The 23,105-nt window shown below is 45.2% G+C and overlaps 1 protein-coding gene across 2 annotated transcripts; it reads right to left on the bottom strand.

Annotated features, from left to right (window-relative positions):
- Positions 1–3,836: 3,836 nt before the first annotated feature.
- On the bottom strand, positions 3,837–19,100 carry rybpb (RING1 and YY1 binding protein b). 2 transcript variants are annotated; one of them, XM_071520126.1, is made up of 6 exons: positions 18,970–19,100; positions 18,242–18,367; positions 7,778–7,911; positions 7,606–7,672; positions 7,418–7,516; positions 3,837–7,083 (listed from the first exon to the last, which is right to left on the bottom strand). In XM_071520126.1, the coding sequence occupies exons 1-6, from the start codon at positions 18,993–18,995 to the stop codon at positions 6,834–6,836; spliced, it is 702 nt and encodes a 233-aa protein (XP_071376227.1). In that variant the 5' UTR covers positions 18,996–19,100; the 3' UTR covers positions 3,837–6,833. The 2 variants fall into 2 exon arrangements, with proteins under 2 accessions (XP_071376227.1, XP_071376226.1); XM_071520125.1 differs by having other exon boundaries at positions 7,606–7,911.
- Between the last annotated feature and the right edge of the window lie 4,005 nt (positions 19,101–23,105).

Genomic DNA, 23,105 nt, shown 5'->3' with positions numbered 1-23,105 from the left:
GAAATAAGCCATCATCGCCGCCGTAGTAGCCGCGATTAGGCAGGGCCATTTGCAGAGAGGCATTCATTCCCTCAGAGAGGAGATCAATGTCATATTGACTGGTAGGCATCAAACTAAATCGCTTCCTCCAGTGTTTACAGCTGTAAAGGTAAAGCAAGCAGCGGCGGGGTTTGTGTTTCGCAATGACGCCTTTCATCATCCAAACTGTTTTCTTGCTCTTGTTAGAGCCTGATACAACAGTTGGAAACGTATTGCCTAACACAATCAGTGGGAATATTAACTTAAATGCAGGAATTTCTCGGAGTGCATTCAGCACTGTGTTGCAATAATTATTTAATGACAGCTGCTGTTTGAGCTGGATCTCTCCTTTGACAGAGGCTCAAACAGCATAGCTTTTGTGAATCCTGAGAGAGGCGTGTTGCTAGTGATTCAGGGATAATTGTATCATGTTGAACAAAGTAGGAATTCACCTCAGTGAATCTGAAGGGACCTTTTCTTATCAAAAGATTCTTGGGCACACAGGCCTATTAGATCATTGTAGCTCTATTGGTTTTCAGTGTGGACTTTGCTGATTTCTTTATGTGTGTAGAAGCCCCAGAATCAATGTAAAGGTGTGAAAAAAGTAAAGAATACACACATTTTCCAGACATGTACACACACACATGCATAAACACTCGCAACACACACCAAGACAAACCGCTTCCAAGTATAATATACATCATAAGAGAACAATGCATGCAGGTGGACAGGTACAGAGACTGTGCAGCCCCACGGCGCTTTGCATGCAGATGATGTGTCGTTCGTTCTGAATACGAGAGGAGAACTGTGGGAGTTGTGTGAAAAATCACAGCCAAGGTGTGAAGATTCATTGTTGAAGTTACACTGTGCACAGTCACCTAACTTTTGCTTCCTTTTGTGAGTTAGACGCTGCTCAGTAAAGGACAGATGTGAATTTTTGCCACATTGTGATGAAGTTTGATGTACAGGTATAGAGGAATGAAGCCTTTTGATGACTATGGGAATTTAAGCCCTGTATCTTCCCCCATACTACCAGATCAACAGAGTATAAGCACCAGTGTAAGCATCACAGTCATTTTTGGATTTGAGAAGGAATACGAGGCTCGCTTTACCTTCTGCTTCACACATTGCCAGCGTTTCGGCGTCAAGCCTCTCGGTTTCCTCTTCACATAAAAAAAAAAGCGGTTTCTTATCTGCAGATGTTCCACCCTTCCTCGCCATATGGATCTGGTCATGGCATGGCGGTCTGGGCTGGCAGAGGGCTCGCTTCTAGCGGAAGACACCCATCTGGTTGGACCGAGCGCTGAGTGGAAGTGATCCTCGAGAAGCTCTGTCTGCCTCTCTCTCTGCCGGTGCCGAGGAGGGTCTGGGATCCAGGCGGAGACGAGGAGGAAACGAGGACAAACGTTGGCGCTTGATGAATGAGAGCCGTCCAAATTTCGCCACTCCACTCCAAATTCTTTTATAGCCCTTTGATGCGCTCTCATTATATCTGAGGGAGGATATTGAGGAAGCTTATGCACAAACACCATCATGATACTGAGGGAGAGGCAAATGCCATCGCTTTGAAAGGCGATTTTACTCCCTGAAAGCCAACATACATGTTAGATTTTTTGCCCTTGGCCCTGGGTAAAGTCATATTCTTTTCATGATATACTTCATTCATCCCTCAAGGGGGAAATTCTCTTCCCTCCCTCTGGTGGGGGCGCAGGGTCAGCCAGCTAGTGCGGCGCCCCTGGAGATGGTAGAGGTTAAGTATGCGGCTCAAGGATACTTGGGGAGCTATGACCAGGAGTGGCAAGAGTACCAAAATATCCCACTTAAGCAGAAGTACTGTTGAAGCAAAATTACTGGTGTAAAAATCTGCTTGAGTCAAGGTAAAAAGTAGCTCTTTAAGAATGTACTCAGTGTAAAAGTGACAAGAGAACATTGCTACATATGATTTTTCACTTGCAATGTAAAAAGAACAAGAAGACAGAGGACCAAAAAAAATATAGCCGCAAGCGGCCATGAAAGGGGTTCAAGCCTTTTCTGAATGGTACTGATGTCGCAAAAAAGTGTCAGTGGTTCTGAGGACACGGTCCAAATATATCCCTATATCTGCCAAGTTTTGTGATCATTGAACAAACGGGTGTGGAGTTACGGCTGTTTGTTGCTTAGGCCACGCCCATTTCTGGAGTTTGTGGTGCCCCCTTCTGGTCGAATCGCACAAAATTCGGTACACGTTAGAAATTACATTCCAGACGAGGCTGAGAAGTTTGGGAACGATTATGCAAATGGACTTTGATTTAAAGGCTGTTACATGGTTATTACACCATAGGCCCCGCCCACTTTCACCAATGATGACAAAACGTCTGATTTTGACTAGTACAGCCTCCCTGAACATGTGTACCAAATTTCACGCAATTTCGCCATCTGGATTAGGAGATACAGTTTTTTGGCATTTGTAGCGCCCCCTACTGTTCAATCTTAGAACAGCTTTGCATACATGGTCAGTGATGATATCTGAACATGTTCACCAATTTTTGTGATGATTGAACAATCGGTCATGAAGTTATAAGAATTTAGCTGACAGGCCACGCCCTCTCACAAATTTAAAAATTAATATCTTCAAAACGACAATAGATATCAACAACCTTTTAACAACTTTTAATGAGATTAGTCTGTAGATGCTACAAACCAATTTTGGTGGTGATCAGTCAAACGGTGTAGGAGAAGATGTTAAAAATGTGTTTTTCAAAACTTTTAAAACATCTCAAAAACTTTCCAGGCGGACCTTGAAGGTCCAAATTGCAAAATTGTAGAGTTAGGACACCTGCATATGTGTACGAAGTTTCGTGAAAATCGGACTTACGGTGTGGAAGTTATGGCCTTTAAAGTAAAACCTTTAACTATCACTGTTATTGCCCAGTTTCTGACGCAATCCTCATGGAGAAAACCTTTAACTCTGCAACGGATACAAATTAAAATGTAGCAAAGTACAATACTGAAGCAGTCAAAACATATTTATAGTAAAGTATAGTAAAGCACATTTAAGTACAAGCTACTCAGTTACAGTTAACGAGAGTAATATGTTACTTCCTTTTGGGGGATGACCTCACTAACCACCAGGCCGTCCTGCTACTCCATATGTCCCAGTTTGAGCCCAGGACTACTCCCGATGCTGCACAGGTCCAAAAACCTATTAAGCCACGGGAAATGTTTCCGTCTTTAAAACCAGAGCAAAAGGATGTAGTGTTTGGACAGCGCAGCCAACATTCACCTACTGAGTTAATGCATTAACCAGAAAAGAGAGATGGAATAAGCCATGTTCCCTTGGCGATGCACTTCATCTCAGAAGTGAATCTGCTCTTAAAGACAAATGTGAGCATCAGCTTTCCTCCTCTTGGGGTCTTTGATATCCGTCCGGAGTATCAGTGACGAGAGAGGAGCAGTGATTGGTCTGAGCTTTTAGATGACACAGCAAGAGTCTGGCACTTTGCTGGCCTGCTAACCAGCCTCTGGAGATGTGTGTGTGTGTGTGTGTGTGTGGTGGGGGCTGCAGAAATGATTGAAGGCTGTTGTCAATATGGGGGATCCCTCGTCACGTGTCATTGCACCGTGGAGGCTCCCGCTCCTGCAAACACACACTCCCCCGGGACGTCTCAATCAATAGCCTGCAGTCTCACCTCCACACACAACTACTTCTACCTGGTAAGGAACAGCAACTGTCTGTTAAGATACTGAATAGACGAGTAACATCAATAAATGACACAGAGCACCCAGAAAATAGATAACTTTAACAATTTTATTTGTGAAAAACTACAAGCAAAATTCATAAATAGACATTTCTATTTGAAGCGGAGGAAAATGATCAGGTTAGCCTATAAGCGCAAAGTCGTGCACATGCCAGAAACATGTATTATTTCAACATTATAAGCTAGACAAGGAGCCGTGATCCGCTGAAAATGCTGCATACATTTCCACACCAGGAACATAATGTGACCATTTCACAAGGGGAAACAATGACACATCAGCTATAAGTTAGAAAAAAGAAACAAATTAAACTGGATTAACAAAGAATGGATTATTATACTGTCCCTACATAGTTTTTTTTACCGAGCAATAACTTTAAAAGCATTGTACAAGACATTGTTATAGGAGGAAATGAGTTTGTATAATACACTTAATTGGAAATTCACGGTTAAGGTTATACAGTCAGTAAACAAGCATTCTATATTTGGGTCTCTGACAAACAAAGCTAAAAAATGTAACCATCTTTACACAGTAAATTAAGGTTACTGGTCGCACACAAGAACAGAACTGCTTGCGCGGAAAGGAAACAGGAAACAAACAAAAGACTTCAGCTCCAATGCCATATTCATAGTGTTGGCTTTTGCACCATTTCAAATTCTATATACAAGCAATAATTCATATACTCAGCAAATGGCCATTTGTCAATAATTTAACATAATGAATCCTTTCTGTTGGAGTTCTCAGTCAAGTGAATATGGTTGCAGATAAGGCAGGTGAAAACATGGCTTTTTAGGCCCATTTCTAATAGATTGCATTACAAAGCAGGGTAATATTCTCAGTAAAAATTGGACAAAACATTTCCCCCCCCCCCGTTCTGACCCAGCGGTCCCACTTATTTCTATTCACATTGCTTTTCCTCACTTTGAACACTGATTCCATATCTGTATGCAATAAAGTACATAATTACATAATAACCATAGCTAAATAGCAGAAAAAAAGTTATGAACACATACCTCCTGGACGTCAAACATTGCTTACTCACAACACACATATGATTATCATCCCTACGTGTGAAACAGCAAAGCCTTTAGTCGACACCCATCAAATCCTGCCCCTCGCACTAGTGGGACATTACGTTTTTTGGGACATGTTCACCTCGCCTAACCTGGTTTTAGTTGCTCTGGGAGCGGCTGCGCTGGTGAGCTTAGGGCCTCTGTTAGGGGAGCTACATGTGCTGCGGCAGTCCAGCAGAGTGAAGGCCGAGGGCTTCCTCTAAAAGCTGGCGAGACCCAGCAGACCCACAGCTCCAACCCACATCCAGTCTGTTTGCCGTCGCCTGCACGAATGAGGCACGATTCACCACCGAGTGCTAAGTTGGTAGTGCTCTTCAGCTCGGCTCACAGTATGCCATTCTCTGCTCTGATTTAGTCGTGCACAGAGACGAGTGGACAATAAGAACACCATTTAAATGGATTATATTAGTCTTTATTTAAACTGTTATTTCATCTCACACATTTGATAATTGCATTTCAAATTGTTATTCATCTGTCTATGTATCATGTCATTATGAAATTCCTTTGGTCCTTCAATAAATAAAACTAAGATATCATATACACATTTATTCTTTATACAATTTCATACAGTTAAAAGGAAATTATGTTGGTCTAGTATCAGCTAAGGTGAAAGTGAATTAAAACCCTTAAATAAGCCTTGCTGTTCTGAAAATTCAAAGAGCAATTACGTTCTATCAACTACTGCAGTATTTTTTGCCTTCAATGACATATTGGAGTCTTAAATTAATCAATAAAAATAACAAGTCAATTGAATTGTCGATCTTCATAAATTGTTCAGGTCTTTGCAATTAAGTGTCTGGGAAATCAGGTTGAGTGAATGAAAATTCACTGACAATGTAATTCAAAGTTGTCTTCAGGACCACAATATAAGAAACAAAAATCCATTCACAACAGCTTGATAGCGACAGGTAGGGAAGAGGTCTATTTTACAGTTCGATATGGTTTTACCAAGTGGAACTGCACGGAACCATCCTTCAGTCACAACAGAAAAAACCCTGGCTCAAGAGCTGAGGAGACAACTCTTCCTTCAGCCAGCAAACTCAATATTGAAGTACGGAATGCAGAAAATATCAACAGCTTTTAGTGTTTTACACAACAGCCTACACTATACAGTTAAGGACATTAGATACTGTATAAGAGATCTGCTATAGCATACTAAATCATAGACAATCTAGTTGAAAAGGTTAGGTATCTGAACTTCAGGTGACCTTCTGATGCACGTTGACCTGTACATATCAATAAGATGGACCTGATGAAGGTCCCAACAGTGTTCAGAGTGAGACAGTGTTGTAGAGAAAAGTGAATGAGAATTTCTGAGTCATCAGCACTTTGTCACATTGAGTGAATGAGCAATCCCAGATCTGAAAAACCGCTTCACAGTGTATCTAGCACCAGTGTGTGTGTGTGTGTGTGTGCGCGCATATGTGTGTATGTGTGTGACTTGAGTCTTGTCCTATCATTTCAAACTGTAAAAACACTGAAGGAACGATCGATCGGCAGAGCTACACAGCAAAGCTTCAAAAAAAAAAAAAAAAGGAGAATATCAAAGTATACAGGTGCAACAGGTAATAAATAAGGGTAATAATGGTTTAAAGTTATTAAAATGATGGTGGTTATTGTGCACAGCGGAGAATTCTTCTTTACAAAAACAAAAAAAAATGTCGACTTGGCCTCACATCCACGTACAAATATAAAACAATACATACAAGTGTCTGGATGCTACCGCAGGGGGGGCGGAGGAGGGGCATTATTCCTTGTAACCCCACTCTCCTCGCCTGTACCATGGGTGTAACCACGAGGAAGTTCCCCGAGCAGGGCATTCATCTCCCCGACAGGCGCACCGTGCTGTTCCTCTCAGCCAGCCAGCTCCTCTCAGCATCCAGGGGTGGTTATGGAATGGAGGCAGGGCAGCAATAGGAAAGGTGAAATCTCTCCCCATATGGGATCCATAGTGTCCAGAAACGTGGGGAAAGGGGAGTGGAGGAGGGTGGAGATGGGCGGAGGGCCTCAGAACGACTCGTCGTGCCCCACAGAGAGATCCCCTTTAGGGGTGGAGGCGCGCGATGACCCCTTGTCCATGCTCTCGGAGCCGGAGCTCTGGTGCTGCTGTTCGGAGCCTGCGCTGGACGTGATGGTGGACGAGGACGTGGAGGAGGAGCGGGTCTTCTCCTTAAAGTCCGTTATGATCACCGTCACGTTCCCCACAGTGATAGCCAGCTGCTGGGCGGTGCTCCGGTCAATGTTCTTCAGTTTGGGCCTGAGGGGGTAGACAGAGAAAAAAACCCCATTAATAGCTAGAAATGGTAGCCACAATATCTGCGTCTCAGCAACAACAAGGAGGAGGTTGCCAGCATTGTGGGGGCGGCTACACTAAATTGCTCATTTCAGCGGATGATGCATGAACAGTCAGAGCAAGTGGGTATAAAGTGAGAGTGGGTGTTTAGTGTAAAAGATCATTGGTGAATCATTTGAGGTTTCGCACTAGCATTGAAGTGCAATGTCTTTCTCTAAAAAGAAGTGTTGTATAGTCATAAACATGAAGCCATGTGTTCTGCCAAAGACACAAAGGGCAGGAGAGGCCCGCTACGCACCTGGAAATGTGAGAGGTCTTGTTGGTCTTGGTTGCCGACTTTCCAGACTGTATGCTGTGTTTGTCGCTGGGTGGGCTCTGATGGTTGTCTGACTTGGGTCTGGAGGAAAACAGATGTATACCAGTGAGCATCACTTTGACACAGGGGGCTTCCAGAGATACTAGTGGAGCATCTATTTGTACACTGACCTGGTCTTTTTGCTGCTGGGCTTCTTGGTGATGGCCGGGCTGATGTCCTTCTCTCTGTCGGGTTTGTCTTTGATCGGCTGCTCCTTGTCGCTCTTGTCCTTCTCAGGGGTCTCTCCCTCTGGCCTCACTCTCTCTGGACGCTCACCTTCAGGGCGTCCCTCGCCGTCGGCACGCTCTCCATCCCCGTTTGGGGGCTCCTTGTCTGAGCGCTCGCTCCTCTCCCTCCGCTCCTTCTTGGGCGGGGGAGGCATTGGGTACTGCTGAGCCACCTGCTGGGCCACCAGCTGGGAGTTGATCCTGGGTTTCCTGTGGAGGAGATCCAAGGCACAAACAGGGATTAGCCTGGTAGTGGAGCTCTGGCCATGCACCAACACTGTAACACTATGGATGACAAAGAGAGGTGACTGAACCTAGAGGGCAGGGAGTGAAAGGGGCTGATGCTCCCAGCTGCTGCGGAGGCAGGTTTAAGCGACCGTTTCCTGGTGGAGCAGCTCTGTTTTGAAGGGTAATCTCATTAGCTCACGGCTGTAATAAAATGAATGCAGGGGATCACAAGGTGGGACATTTGCAGCACGTCACTTAGGCTCTCTAATCTGATTACTACAGGGTTGGCCCCATTTGTCACAGGCTGGGACTCAGTGGGACGTGCTGTAGCCGGCCCGTTCACTGAGCAGCTAGCTCACCAACCACCACAGATCAACTCTGTTGCCTCTCTGACTCACTGGAGTACACACACACACACACACAAACCATATTCTCTTTGAGCTCCGTCATTCTTGTTCAGCAGGCAAATAACGAGGTGTCTGATGGAAAACAACCAAATGTCTGAGGATAAACAACAAGAGATGCAACCTTCACAGAGACACACCTGCTTCCCTAGAAGGTTATATTGGGCAGTTCACATAAAGATAGGCTTCCTTTGTGAAAACATACTTTATATTCTCCACTGTACTGTATGTCCACTGAACGACTATACTCTTAAAGACACATGCAAGACCAGCTCTGTCAGCTGTGCAGATGAAGAGGGCCTGAAGTTGTGAGGATAAATGCTAACCCATGGCCTGGCTGCCTGAGCCAGCACACACACCTGCAGCATAATGGACACCAGCTGGCAGCATCTGGGGGAAGCAGAGGACCTCGGGGGAGAGGGAAGGATGACCGCAGCCTGGCAGAGACTCAGGCCCGGCCAAGACCAGACTGCAGCCAGCAACATGGATAATCACAGGCCAGCACTGGGCAAGCATGGCGAGGAATAAACCACAAGCACGCTCTTACACACAAACACGCACTTGAAAAGCTTAGCGCACAAACAAACAGCCTGGCATGGCTCACTGGCTACTCAGGAGGCCCTTCAACAGGAATACAACCAGCTATGCTAGCTGTATACACCCCCCTCTCAAAAACCCAATTCTAGTCTTGGCAGGAGGAGTTTTTGTTTTATTCTAGCAGTGGAGAGGAGGGCCATGGTCCTCAGGACTGTTTCAACAAGTCTGTGGTCAAGCAAGGAGTCTTGAGAGTTGCAGAAACTTTCTGTCTTTCTGTCCGTCTGTCTCCGAGTATCAGGCTGGGCAGATAAACAAGCATTACTGCTGGCTAGTGAAGCTCTTGCCATGAATTCAAATGTTCTTGGCTTTGCCATGGGAATGGGTAATAGTGAAAAGGGCAAAATACATAAGGCAAAGATACAAGGAGCTCCTCTTGCTGATAGGACCTCTGTAGTGTCAGACTGGTGCTGCTGATGTCAGCGGCTTGCTGTGGACAGTGGTTTCCAGACAGCTGCTAAGGCGGTTAACCTCAGTGTTTCAATGTAACACTACGTCACACTGCCAGTCCAGTAACTCTCCTTCTCCTCTCTCATCCCCACACTTGTTTCAGTCTTCCCACACCACTCTCTCCATCTTCTTTTACTAGCCTAACACTTTTAAATTCCAACGTTTTGTCCTTCTTCCCCCTATTTCTCAGTCCAATTCTTTCACCACTTATCTCTCTACTGCTCCATCAAGCTCATTTGCTCTCCGCTTGCTGCAGCCTATTACAGAAGGAGCCCAATGCTTTTCCCTGAGGGGGGGAGCAGCCGATCACAAGGCAATCAATCGGCTCATAATAGAGCATCATGTTGTAACGCTCACACCACACTCCAATCAATATGCCAGCTGTGGCGAATGCTGATGAGTCCTGGGCTGTTGATCCACCAGCATTAGCTGCCATGGTTCTCTGGAGACTACGGCTCTTTCTACCTGCTGTCCTTGTGCCAGACACACTCCTGGGGACTTCAGTGAGCTGGGAATTACCTTAGGCCAATGGCTGGAGGAAGTTACATGCGACAAGGAAAATAAGTCTTGGGGAGGCAACTTGTGCCACATGAAAACAGCAGTGAGCAAAGGCCGTTAGGCTACCATAAAAGAGACGATAAATTTGAAAGGTACAATGGTAACATGTGCTTGCCCACATACACACCCACGCACAAAAAAACATTTGTCTCTCTAACCCATGGCCATGAATATTTGCACTTATCCATCACACGATTTGGCAGTGGCAGGCAGCAAAACACTCGTAAACAGGCTGTGAGCGCGGATGGCATCCAACAGGACCAGAAATCATTCTGTTTGGCAGGGTGAGCTGTTAGCGGAGCGGTGGAGGGGGAGAGTGAGTGTGATTGATTGATTGATAAGCTCCACGCCTCCTCTGCCTGTCGCCGAGCCGAGGCCCTGGCCAGAGCCTGAGATTTGTGTCAGCAGCAGCAGTGGCGGCAGAAGCAGCCCCGGTAGTTAAGCTGTGATTCAGTGCCAGCTGTAAGTCAGCCATGAGTTGCTGCTGGCATGATAGTGCCGCCGCTCTCTTTGGCCCATTATTTATTTACTGACCACACGTCACGGCTTCACACAACACCGCTCTGTGGCCCATTAACATGGCTGGAGATTCTGCATGCCACCTTGATACGCGCGCGCATGTGTGTGTTCCCTCCATTTATAACCTGTGGCCATAAACTGCTAGAAATTGTCCCCCACTGCTAAAACTAAACAAACTGATAAATTGGCTAAATAAATGATGAAAGTAAATTCATCTGGCCTCATTGTTTAGCACAGAATCTACCAATTACAGTATTGTTAGTGGTACAATTGGCCCATATTATGTTGTAAGCATCCAAATAGGAACCATTTAGCCTATATACCACAACAGGTACTGGAACTAATACTGGGAACAGGACCAGGAGTGAACCCCAGGGTCCCATCACAGAAATTGCTCCCACCTCCCACTGCTGCCAATAAATTCCAGGGGAATCGGCGTGTGTGCATGTGTGTGAGTAAGTGTAAAGCCTGCTGTTGAACCACTCCCCACTGTGAGGGCTAACAGCATATTACCTCCCCTTCACACTACAATAGACCATGATTGACAGCACCTCCTCTGCCCGCCCCTTAAATTCCACAGTCTGGGGGGGTTGTGGAGACTCTCTCCACGGGACGCCCCGAAATAACTATCATCACACTTAAATGCTCCTAATTTAGAGAGACTGACACCCATAGTTACACTCCTCCACCCACCCTGAACCATCCCTGAGACAGAGACACCTCAACTCTGCTGGAACTCTTGCTGGCCAGGAGCAGCCGATACCGCTAGCCAAGAGCAAAAGCTGAGCCCGCTGTTTTAGAGGGATCTCTTTCTAGAAAACGAGACAATGAGACCGAGCACTTCATGGAGAGAGAGAGAGTAATGAAGAGAGAGTGAGCGAGCGATGGAGAGTGTGATAGAGAGAGAGGCGCAGGAAAGCCCTCATTAACACGGTTCTTTTATTTGAAGTGCTGTGTGGAGGACAAGCAATTATTTCCTGCCAGGCTGAGTGAATGCAGTGGCAGACAGCTGAGCTAGCGAGCGAGAGTGAGAGAGGGCGAGCGAGAGACAGAGGAGACCAACAGACAAGAGGTTCCTTCAACCATGGGCAGCCTACTGAAGAGCTGAGACTATTTAACATCACCCACTCACTCACTCAGACTTTGTAAATAACCGTGCCTGCACTCTGAAAACGTGGGCTCCTTGTTCTCAATGACGTACTAAAAACATCAGAAACATGAATCCTCTGTTCTCCTTTATTCAGTTATGACCTGGTTTCCCACATAGGACTATGAGACCATCACAGCCCCAGCCTGGAGCGCTTCTCTTAGATCCAACATACGAGGATGCCATAGGGCTTCGGTTTGATCACAGCACCTTCCTACGCCACGCTGGTGCCGACGTAACCATCTATACACACTCGTCCGTGTCAACATTTGCAGCGCGCCTTGATCATTATGCAGAAACAAGCAGTACCCCCCCCCTTCCTCCCAGTATGGAGGGTGATGGAGCAGAGCTGAGAGCTGCCTGCCTGTGCTGCCTGTCTGGAATATGTTAACCAGTGCGACTCGCGTTCCCCATGAGCAAATTCTGGATCGGCCTAGTATACAGTGACTGGAGCAGTGTTGTCACCTCTAGCCATCCATGGGTAAAATAGTTGGGGTGAGCGGGGGTGGTTTGGAGCTTGAGGAAAGCACCTGAAGAGCAGCCTGGGGCTACAGCGCTGCTCAATTCATTCCCACTGCCCACCAGAGGCATTAAACATTCATCCCTTCATTCATCCCTTCCAGACAGGATTTTGTGGACTTAGCGTTACCCTCACCCTCCACCCCACCGAGGGAACTGCCCCTGTGGGGGACTGTGGAACCCCCACGCCCTTCCCATCCAATGCCTTTGGGTGCTCAGTATGCACAGCGGGTCCCCAGCAGAAACCTTCCACATCCCACACCATTCCCTCAAACAGCAAAAGAGCACGACAGTTAAGCGTGACATTTAGTTCCCACGGTGACGTGTTGAGATGAATTACTGAGACCAGCTGACAGAGCAGAGGAATTTAGGGAAATCTCACGTTGGAACAAAGAGATCTCTCAAAGATCTCTCAACTTTTCTGCAAGAACTGTAATTGCTACGTACCACACTGACTGCTGGGAGTCTGTTTCTCCACTTCTCCTGACAGGCTAAAGGTGTCTGCTTGTGTTTGAGTTTGTGTGTGAGACAGACACAGACAAAAAAATTTAGAGGGAAAACAAGTCTGGAAAACAAGTATGCTGGTGAGCAAGTAGTGGAGAGACAGACAGAAAAATTAAGAGGAACATGCACGAGTGTGCCTACTTGTGTGTGAAAGAGACTGAATCTTCACACTGACAAGCCTTCCCCTTTTGTGACTGACCTTTCAGGCTACAAACTGCCTGCCATCGCAGAGATTGACAGCCAGCCATTGCGAGGGCACTAAGCATGTATGAGCTCCTTCCATCTGCAGCACTGTGTCACATCGCTCTGTATCACTCAACGCTTTTTTCCCCCAGTCTCTCCTCTCTATTACCACTCCATCATTCTCTCTTTGTCTCTTCCCTGCTCGCTTCACTTTCTCCCTGTGCATTACCCACCTCCCATTGGCTTTAAGTAGCTCTCTTCTTCACCTCTCATCCCCTCTCTCCTGCTGCTTTGCCTCTGGTGTGTGTGAGTTATCTGTCTGGTGGACCCGGTCACCCCGTCTTGCTGCTGTCCTGGTTTTTGCTCACTCGCTCTCGTGTAAACAGCCTGGTTCAAATTAGCTCAACAAGTCATCAAGTAGCACTGCCAAAGGGGACGTTGCGCCTTCACAGTAGCCTTTCATGCAGACTACACAAGGGGAACAACATCAAATAAACAAACAAAAACAACAACTGAGGAAACCTGACACTGCAAGGTCAAACACAAATCCTCCGTTGACTACTGTAGCCATGATTCAAATCTGTCAAACTGATTTGCTTTTTCCTGGGCTATGGTTTCTCAATACACTTAGACTAACCAAGCCTAACTAGAGCTGTGAAACTAGAAAGAGGATCAAGAGGATCAAAATCTTTCACACTACAACTTTACCAAGAGGAAATGGTCAATTCCAGTTTCTCTCTTGGTCCCAAATGTAGTGAAGGGCACATGTCAAACGGCACTGTTCCTACCCATGCATCGATGATGGTACTAGTAGGCGGAGAGGAGGCTGTCCGGCCTGGCTCTCTCCTTCCCTGGGTAATGATGTGCTCCGTTCTGCCTTGGCCCCTGGAGACTCTCGGCTGAGTGAACACATCCCCCTTGCAGCTATCCATACCCCCCCCATCCCTCAACACACACACACACACAAAAATGTCCAGACGCTACACTCTCCTCTGTCCCTTTGCTGCACTGTCTCTCTCCTTGTCCTCTTTTGCCCTCTCCCTTACTTTCAGCTAGCTGTGACTCCACACTTAACAACTCATTCACTCCCTCCCTCTCTCCGTGTCCTCTTCTGCCCTATTCTGTATCTTTCTGAGAGCGCTTGCTCTCTGTCACACTCGCCTCGTCTTTTCCTGAGTGGGAGGAGCCCCAATTCAGCAGTTCTCTCAACATTTCTCTCTGTTTTGTCAGATTGCCAAATTGGCTATTGTATTTAATCACTCACACTCTGCCAAATCCCATGAAGTAATTAAGAACTTTTAAATCCGCCAATTAACACATAAAGATTAGGGCTACCCGCTTGTGCTCGGGGTTTTAGTGCAGATGCCGATAATGCTGGATAAGCAAAAGCAGTTTCCTCTGAGCGGGGGCTGCTATGGGGGGAGTGGTGGGCGAGGAAGTGCAGATACAAATGGAGTGCCAGCATGTCCCTCTTATGTAATTCCATTATCCTAGACAATTTGCCTTAATGTGACAGTGGTAGAATCCACGGATTATAATGACTCTATTCCATCATTCCAACAGACAGAAAGGCGCACACACTGAGACACACAAACAAAGACATACACTGCAATCATTTTCCAATAATTGTGCAGCCTCAACACTTAGACACACACGCACATTATGGATTCAATTTTACTTTTCAGGGGCCAACTGCAAACATATGGCATACAACCACTATTCAAGCAAAACTGATTAATTAATACTGGCCATTAATACTGACCAACCCTTCCCTTACAAGCCAAAACACTGATACTTTACATGTATACAATACAGTTCCCCTACATAACGAGAATCTCTGAATTTATGGATTTCCTATTTGGGCTTATTATAAAGCCATAGCCTAAATGTGTAACACAATTGCTTCAGTATGCCAGATCTGTAAATATTTATAGAGTTATGGACATATTATAGCCACAGCCTATACTTATCTTATGTAGGCTTACCACAGTGACCAGAATGACACCATCCGGCTCTAGAAAAAGCCTTCTGGTCAATTTTCTCCATTCAAGATAGCCTATTTAAAATCATTCTATGTGTGAAAAGGGCAGGAAAAAAAAGTTGTTTCTTTGATTTCTGACCTGTTCCATGGGTCTTGGTATCAAATTTCATTAGTAGGTGAATTGCCTGATAACCTTTTTAAGCTTGGTATTAGCCTGATATTTGATACCAATATCAATAAATTCCCATATTTTACACTACTGCATATGTCTATTGTAATATCGGTTCCATTCCTGCAGTCTGAGGTTAAGATAAATTAGGTAGTTGGTTTATTTAATCTAGTCATAACATAACATTTTGCTAACTTGAGTGACAGACAACACCTATTTGCTCTGTTTTATATAAAGAGTATGTGGAAACTACTGGGAATGGTAGACAACAGAACACAGATAACAGCACAGCAGTCAAAGACTGAGGTACCTCAAGACTTCCTGTGATCCCAACCATCAATCAACTTTAGAGGGCTCCTAATGGTTTCTCCCTGGGCCCCGGGGCTGCCAGAGGTGCATACCAAACACCACCACACCGCAAACTGATGTACAGCAACACGGTGTCACGTTCACACAGCGATCAGGTTCAGGTGCCAGAAACATTTGAATATGATATCGCGCACCTCACAGGGGGTGCTAATGCAAACTCTTCTCCAATTACTCAAGAACCAGGCACTGAACACAAAGGAGGCTGAACATTTGGGCTACTTGGACTTGTAGATTAGCAGAGAGGTCAGGTGCAAAACCCATAGAGCTTTCTTGTTTAAGAGTCAGAGTGGCAGAAGCTAGATTTAGCCTACTTGGGTATCGTGTTACATCACCGAGCTGGATTGGGTCAACAGGTTCGTTAGGCTGCGCTCGGCTGGGGAGAGTGGGGCCTCTCCCTGCATGCTGATGCCGTGGCCAGCATTTTGCTCTCGTTAACACACATTCTTGCCCCTGTTAGCACAAATCAGAGCTGCATGACCCAGAGTTACCTACCTTACCTACCGCTGCTAGTGCATAAGGTGCGACTTAAGTCTTACTGGGGTTTAAGCCTCTATCTGTCCAGACCATCACCATCACTCATGTAGAACCATGTGACTTGGGACCCCTGTATACTTTTCCATCAGCACCTGTAGAAACAGCTGCTGCCTGAGTACTGAGCTCATGGGTATAGAAATTTGATCATGAATTTTTATGTAGGACAGTTGGGTAAAACCTACAGAAGACTAAATCTGCATTCATACCTCTAGCAACCACATCATTGTGCTACTGTTTGACCTAGCTGATTGTTAGCTGTAGCACCAACAGTGTTACAGCAATAGGTGGACATTTGCATGACTGGCTGTGATGCTGCCCAAAGCTGCGTCCAACTTTTCCTTGCAGCTAATCAGGGATGGAGGTGACCACAGTCTGACTTGTCTTAGGTCACAGAAAAATAATCTACATTTGGCAACTGGTTTCTCAAGTTGCTTGTTGTTGCGGAAGGAGCCATCTTTATATCCATAATCTAACAAGCCATTTCAAGCATTGACAGAACCATGTGACACTTACAACCTTTGCTGTGTATGCCAAAGCATATACACTGACAAGATATAGAAATCAATACCTAAGCTCACCTACCTTAAAACAAGCACAAAACAACTACAACAATATGATTCAAACTACAAACAGAAAATTATTGTTTTGACTACTACCACCAGTGAGGAATTCCAGTAATTAGTGAATACATGTGTTATCACTCACATAGGCCCACTCAAACTAGAGCCTCAGATAAAAGGAGCAAGACAAACAATCACACACTCTCCTAAGTATGGATCATTTGGCTGACAACATGTTGCTCTGTCCCATGCTCTGCTGGAATACATCAAACAGGGGAGAAAAGATGGCTAATTAGTACTCATTAGAATAAGAGGCAGCCCTACAATGGTAAACAATTGAATCAATCAAAGGTTAACTATTCGGATCAAATAGGGATGTGTGACAACCACTCCAGTGATGTCATGTGCTCCCATTTACCAAACAGAGGCAGCTGGGCTGTTGCCAAAGCACAGTGGTAGGAGGACTACGACATGCTTCTCTCCGCTTCCTGCTTCGCGCAGCGTGCTTAGCCTGCATCATCAGCTACGGGCTTAAACTACACGCTGCTAGGAAAAGATCATAGGGGGAGGGGAACCAGATAAATAAGACTGAGCCGAATCTTTTGGATTCTCAGTAAATCAACGTCACTGTGTTTTCCCTGTTTGTGGTGTGCAAGGGGTGTCAGCCGAGCCACTCATTGTAAAACCACAGCTGGAAAGGTCAGGGGACTTGTCAACAGACTCACAAATGACTCATCTATCTCTCCATCTCATCATGCAACTGATGACATGTGCATGTAAACTCACACTGTGACACAGGCAACTTATCATCAAAAACAATTCCCCAGAACAGGAGGCGGTGGCGGTATACACAAAACCGAAAGGGAATCCTGTTATGATATTAAAAAGCACTACTGCGATTTCATCTCAATTTCCCATAAGACGTAGCCTTCTGCTGACATCACAAAATTTCTGACTTTGGCTCAGAGGACCTGTTAGGGACATATGAGCCTCAAACTACAAATATTGATATGATTCATCTGGAGGAATTTTCTGAAAACAAACATCAGTAAAGCCACATTTAAACAGCTTCCAAACAAAACAATTTTGTGGCAAAACCCTTTAGTTTTGAAAGTGATTAACAGTGCATAAATGTGTGGTTTGATTTTTTTTTTTTTTTTGGCTAATTTAGGCAACATGCTGGTAAACCTCTTTTGTGAACACTCATGAAATGACCCAGGCTTACCCAAGTGACAAAAGGTCTAAAGGGCAAAACCCGTTACCCATCTCTCATTCAGATTAGGCCCACTATTCTTAATCTCAGAAAAATATTCCTGTCATGGCTGTGACAGGAATCCACCTTGTGTACTGTCAGTTTGACTTGTCAGACCCTTCAATGACAACCTTTGCAATCCTACAGGTAGGTGAAATGTTCACAGATGCATTCGCATTGTTTCAGTCTATAAAAAGCAGTCCTTTCACTGTAGCGGCTGCTCTGTTGATGCACTGTAGCTGTACAGCCATCATGAAGTATGGTCCCTCTTCCCCACCCCATCCCCCCCTCTGGCTAGTGAGGCAGCCAGCGCACCTAGACGAATGCATTAAAGCACTGTAACGTTAGTCGTATATTCATGAGAGACTATGGATAATACAGCCGACACTGGGAGATGTTAGCGAGATTGTCCATCAACAAGTCCATATTCCCCATTCGTTCAAAGACAAATAGGCTGTCGATCAAAGTTGTCATTCCTATAAATTGCGATGCAATGCTGCTGCAGCCAGCCAGCCAGCCAGGGGAAAAACGAGACGCTCAGACAAGAGAGAGAGAGAGAGCTACGTTACCTTGTGGATGTGCCCTTCCTCACATCGCAGATGCTGCATTTGAAAGCCTCGGCAGTGTTCCTGAAGGTGCAGACGCTACAGTCCCAATAGCCGTCATCAGCGGTCGGTTTGGCTTGTCTTTTTGGCCTTACAAATGAGACAAATGTTAAGGTCAAGTTAGTTCTTAAATCACACTATTTCATAAATTAACAAGAATGAGGGTTGCGATTAACAGAATCCCCCATGTAATCTGCATGCACCCTGGCATGACACAAAGCGTGATGGTGTTGTCATTAATGTTGGGTTCGAGTCCCGGCAAGTAGAGCTCTTTGGTTAAAACCCCACACTGGCGAAGCGGGCGACTGTCCACACCGTCCGATTGTATCGCCAGCTAGGCTAGCAAGCAGGCGAGCATTGCTAAAATTTTCGGTATCGAAGCTTAGCATGTCGGCTAACGAAACGAATATCACGCAATGTCCATTTCGACATTGACCCTCCAACCGGCTTTACCGAGGTGGAAGAGCGTTTCAGGGAATGCCAGGCGTATCCTCTGAAAAATTTCCCTTTGTCTGTTAAGTGACTGGGTTGTAGGGAGCGAGAAGCCGCCATAGTGACTGCACTATTCTAGCTAGCTGTGGCATACCAACTGAAAAAAGGGAGAAACGCTCCCTGTGTGAGGGAAACGCATCCAAATATCGAGCCCAAAACGCCCTAAACAAGTATAAATCGACAGCGGGCGGTTGCGTTACCTGGTAGGGCTCTTTTTGTCGCCCATGGTGAAGAATAATCCTCGGAAATAAGAAGAAAAAGGGGGCTCCTGTAATTGTCAGTGAGTGTTGTAGGATCCAGATAGAGCCGCTGCTGAAGCTGTTGGCAGACAGGCTCCACTCAGCGCTGGCTCGAGGCAAGGCACAGCGACTGACTGCACTATACCACGTGACCGCCCGACGGCCAATCACAGCGCGGTTCGGTTTAAAAGTCTGGATGGATATTTAGTATTTTAATAACTCCTGGAGATTTTTGACAGAACTCATAGAAACACGTATGTATCATATACATAGATTGCAGTGGGTCAACAACAAGAATAATCATATTATTATTAGAATTATAATAATGCATGTTTATATATAACTTTTCAAAACAGTTGCAGGGCGCTTTACAAGAGAGGAAAAAAATGCATTCCGGGTCATATGAGGTAAATAATTATAATAATAAATATGTGGAGCAATGGTGGAAGATCGATTTGGATTGTTTGCAAATTGTTCTTTTTGAAGAGTTGCCTTGCACAGCAGCATCACAGGCTGCATCCAACTTTGGAAAGAATAAAGGTCATGTCAGGACAACAGTGTGAGGAGAGTTACCACAAGCAGGCAGACAGGCGCATGCAGCAGGGTGGCCTGGTGGTTAGAGAGACTTCTCCTTCAACTGCACGACCTGGGTTTAAGCCCCCCATGTTGGTAAGCATCTGCCCTGCTGAAGTGTCCTTGAGCAAGACATTGAATTGAATACATACCGGCAACAAGGGTGCTGACCCTTGACCTCCCTGTGGAGAGGGCCAAGAGAAAAGAAAATGTCCCTATGGGGATCAAAAAAAGTGTCACGTCATTGTTATAAGCAAAAAAGCCCAGATAGTTCAATGCAGTAGTGTAGTCAAGAATATAATACAGGATAGATATCGCCCAACTCTTTCTGTTGGCATCTTATCAGCCTAATTACCACTGAAATACAATGTTTTTGCCCTTATGAAAAAAAAAAGCGAATTTAATCCTAAATTCTAAATTTGAGAGAAATACAGTGCAAAACTATAAACCATATGATATCCTATAAGAATATTACAGTGATACCACGTGGGATAAAAATGTCATAAAGTATGATCAGGTCACTAAAATCTCCCTACTGAGTGCCATGGACACACTGTAAATCCTTAAATGAATATTACAGTGATTTTTCATTGTGTAACTAATAACTGGGAGGTTGCTGCTGAGGTCCTAAGGTCTGATCAAAGTCTGCATTCCAGCTGTGAACTAGCAGCTGGAGGGCGGCTGATATTACTCCCTGATTCTGAACTATGGATGGGAGGTTATGTGTGTGTACCTCGGAGGCATAAGTGGATAGACAGATTTTAATTGCCTTGTATAAATTAGCGGGGGGAAAAAGTAGTTTTCTAACACATAGGATGGTGGAGTAATAGTGTACACACCTTCACTCTGCGGTATTACCACTACAACACCGCCTTATTGGTCTCCTTTCTCTGCTCAGTGTGACCAAACCATTTTTCAAAACAATCAAATTGTCCGCAGGGCAGCCCCATCTTGCATTATCCACCCATCCTAATGACCCCAATTAATTTGGACTGCCACAAATTCAAGCACTCAGCAAACATTCATCCACAGTATCAACTCTCTTCTCTCTGTCTACTGTGAAGCTCCCAGACACAGAGCCATGTAAGTCTGTTTTGAGACTTTATGAACAGCCAATGTCCTTGCAGTTGTATAGCCGATCCAAATCATTCGGAGTGTGAATGCTGTATATATCCTGAAAGGACACAACCTCTGGTGCTGAAATGCGAATGCACACAACACACCAATTTACAGATTCAAAAACATCACTCATCAGATGATTTAAAACGGATATCAACGGTATTTCATCCAAAGGGTTCCTATGGGGAGTTTTGGAACATCGGGTCAAATGGCCAAGATACAGCCTTGCTGGACACATTGTTGTGCTCTGTTTACAGAAAGAAGTAATTTACGGTCTCAGGATAAGGTCAGGGTCCTAATAACAACGCAGACGACTTTCATTTATCCAGCATTTGCAACAGAAACTTTTAATCACCCCTTTACCCTCCTGGCTGCGAGAGGCTGCGTCATGGAATGTGTTGGAGCAAACACTGCACCTCTTGCGCGCCTCCGCTCTGCCCAGGACAAGGCTCTCTGTGGGGGAGACCAAGCGTGAATCATGTAGGCTCATTAGCTGCTCTCCACGGCTCCAGGTCCTATTGTGAATCCCTCTTTTTTTTTGTTCAGAGTGAATATCCGTGCCTCCACATAACTCTGCCCTCCGCCCAGTGATTACCTCTGCTTAGCTCATAGCATGCTGCTCTAATTGAGCTTCATCACGGTGGCCTACTGATAACTACAATTCAGTCAAAACAACATTAAGCACTGCCTCGCTGGCTCTATAATGAGTTCATGGGAAAATTGCGCTTTTTTTTTACTTGCAAGTTATACTGTGCTCGCATAGAGTCTAGCGAGTGGAGTTCATTTGTATTCATCAGTGGGATGTTGTTATGGTGGAGTCAATGCAGCTATTTTTTTATTCAAGAAGACCACAATATCTGGGCAGATTGGTAAATCCATTGATACAACAGTGATGAAAAACACATTACAAGAGAGGCACAAACAGTGAATGAGAATAGCTAGCTTCAAGTGTAGAGAAGTAGACTTGTGGACCAGACTCCCCTCCCTCAACAACTACCGCCAATGAACCCTTGAGCAAGGCGCTGAAAGTAGTTGTAGACTAGAAACGATTTCACAAGGCAAACAGTTTGCCTCCATTTATCGTCTATGAGAAGCGAGTGACGGAATGCGCACGGCATGATGGGATAAGCGGTGAAATGAACCAGACCTGTGGCGCCTGAAAGTCGCTCTGGATAAGGGTGTCAGGTAAATTCAAAACCCATTCCTCGATAAATAAAGGTTAAAAAGTAGAGAAGGAACACTACTGTGAGCAACTGTAAAATAAAGTGTTAAAGGTAAGGATTCCCCAATGCTGCCACTGGTATGGAATTTTAGACCAAAAGGGCATTGGTACTTAAGAATTTCCCCAGTACTAAAATCCAATTTTTTTGCGTGAAAGAATGTATGAAAGTATGTCTCTAATCGAGACAAATTGATTAGCCTATATCTCTTTCATTTTTGTCCAGTGACTATAAATTTACACTGGACAGTTAAAGCAATGGATTGGATTGGTAATCTGATTCTCAAAGTTTAGTACACCACTGTGAAAACATGCAATTGGTGTAGATAAAGATGATAAGCCTCCACTTTCCGAAATGACAATAAAAATCATGAAGAGCTTTCACATCGGTATGTTGCGATTCGATTTTGCTGGGAATAAATTTGCTCAACAGCTCGTACGGTGTCCTCTTGTTTCAAGTGCGTCAGTTTGGATTGAGCATCAGACATTTGAGTCAGACCTCACAACTCCTCAGCGATTCTACCAGAAGAGCCCACTGTGTAGTTTCCATGTGCCTCATGCTTTGAATCATTTATGTGGGTATCCAGCGCGCAAAAAGGATGCCGTACCCACATAAACGCCGGGTGAATGAAACCACCCAGAAAAGGAAAGGAGGAAATCAATTCCACAATGTCTCCTCTGCCTGGTAAGCCATTTCTCCCTGTTTACTTGTTCCTCGAAAACATTCATTTCGGAGAGAAACTGAGGCGCGGAGATAAGATAGAGAGAGAGAGAGAGAGAGAGAGAGAGAGAGAGAGAGAGAGAGCAGGGCAGAAGTGGGAGAATTGGCTGCTAAAAAGGCAGTGGGATAGCAGATGAGTACATATCCTCGCTCTGGCACTGACACATACACACCGAGGAGGAAAGTGACTTATGATTAATCACTGCCTCTCACAAACTTCCCCAGTGACGTTCCCGGATCGATAAACCTCTCACGCCGGAGGGGGGCGGAGAGGGCATTAAGCTTAAAAAAAAATATACGATTTGAACTGATTTAAAGCCTGACGTTCCCGCTTCTGAAACCCGCTCTTTAATGGACACTCGCTGCAAATGAGGCCGACTAATTACACAGTCTTTCTTACCTACTTGACCTTTCACCTGCTGATTATGCCCCTGCGAGTCTGCCTCATGTATTGTTTCGTCTCTC

The sequence above is a fragment of the Centroberyx affinis genome, unplaced genomic scaffold (genome assembly GCF_046629955.1).
Source record: "Centroberyx affinis isolate AG114_WGS23_722 - 3 ecotype Tasmania unplaced genomic scaffold, CSIRO-AGI_Caff_v1 ptg000771l_1, whole genome shotgun sequence".
Classification (NCBI taxonomy): Eukaryota; Metazoa; Chordata; class Actinopteri; order Beryciformes; family Berycidae; genus Centroberyx; species Centroberyx affinis.
This window is presented reverse-complemented; position numbering and strand designations above follow the sequence as displayed.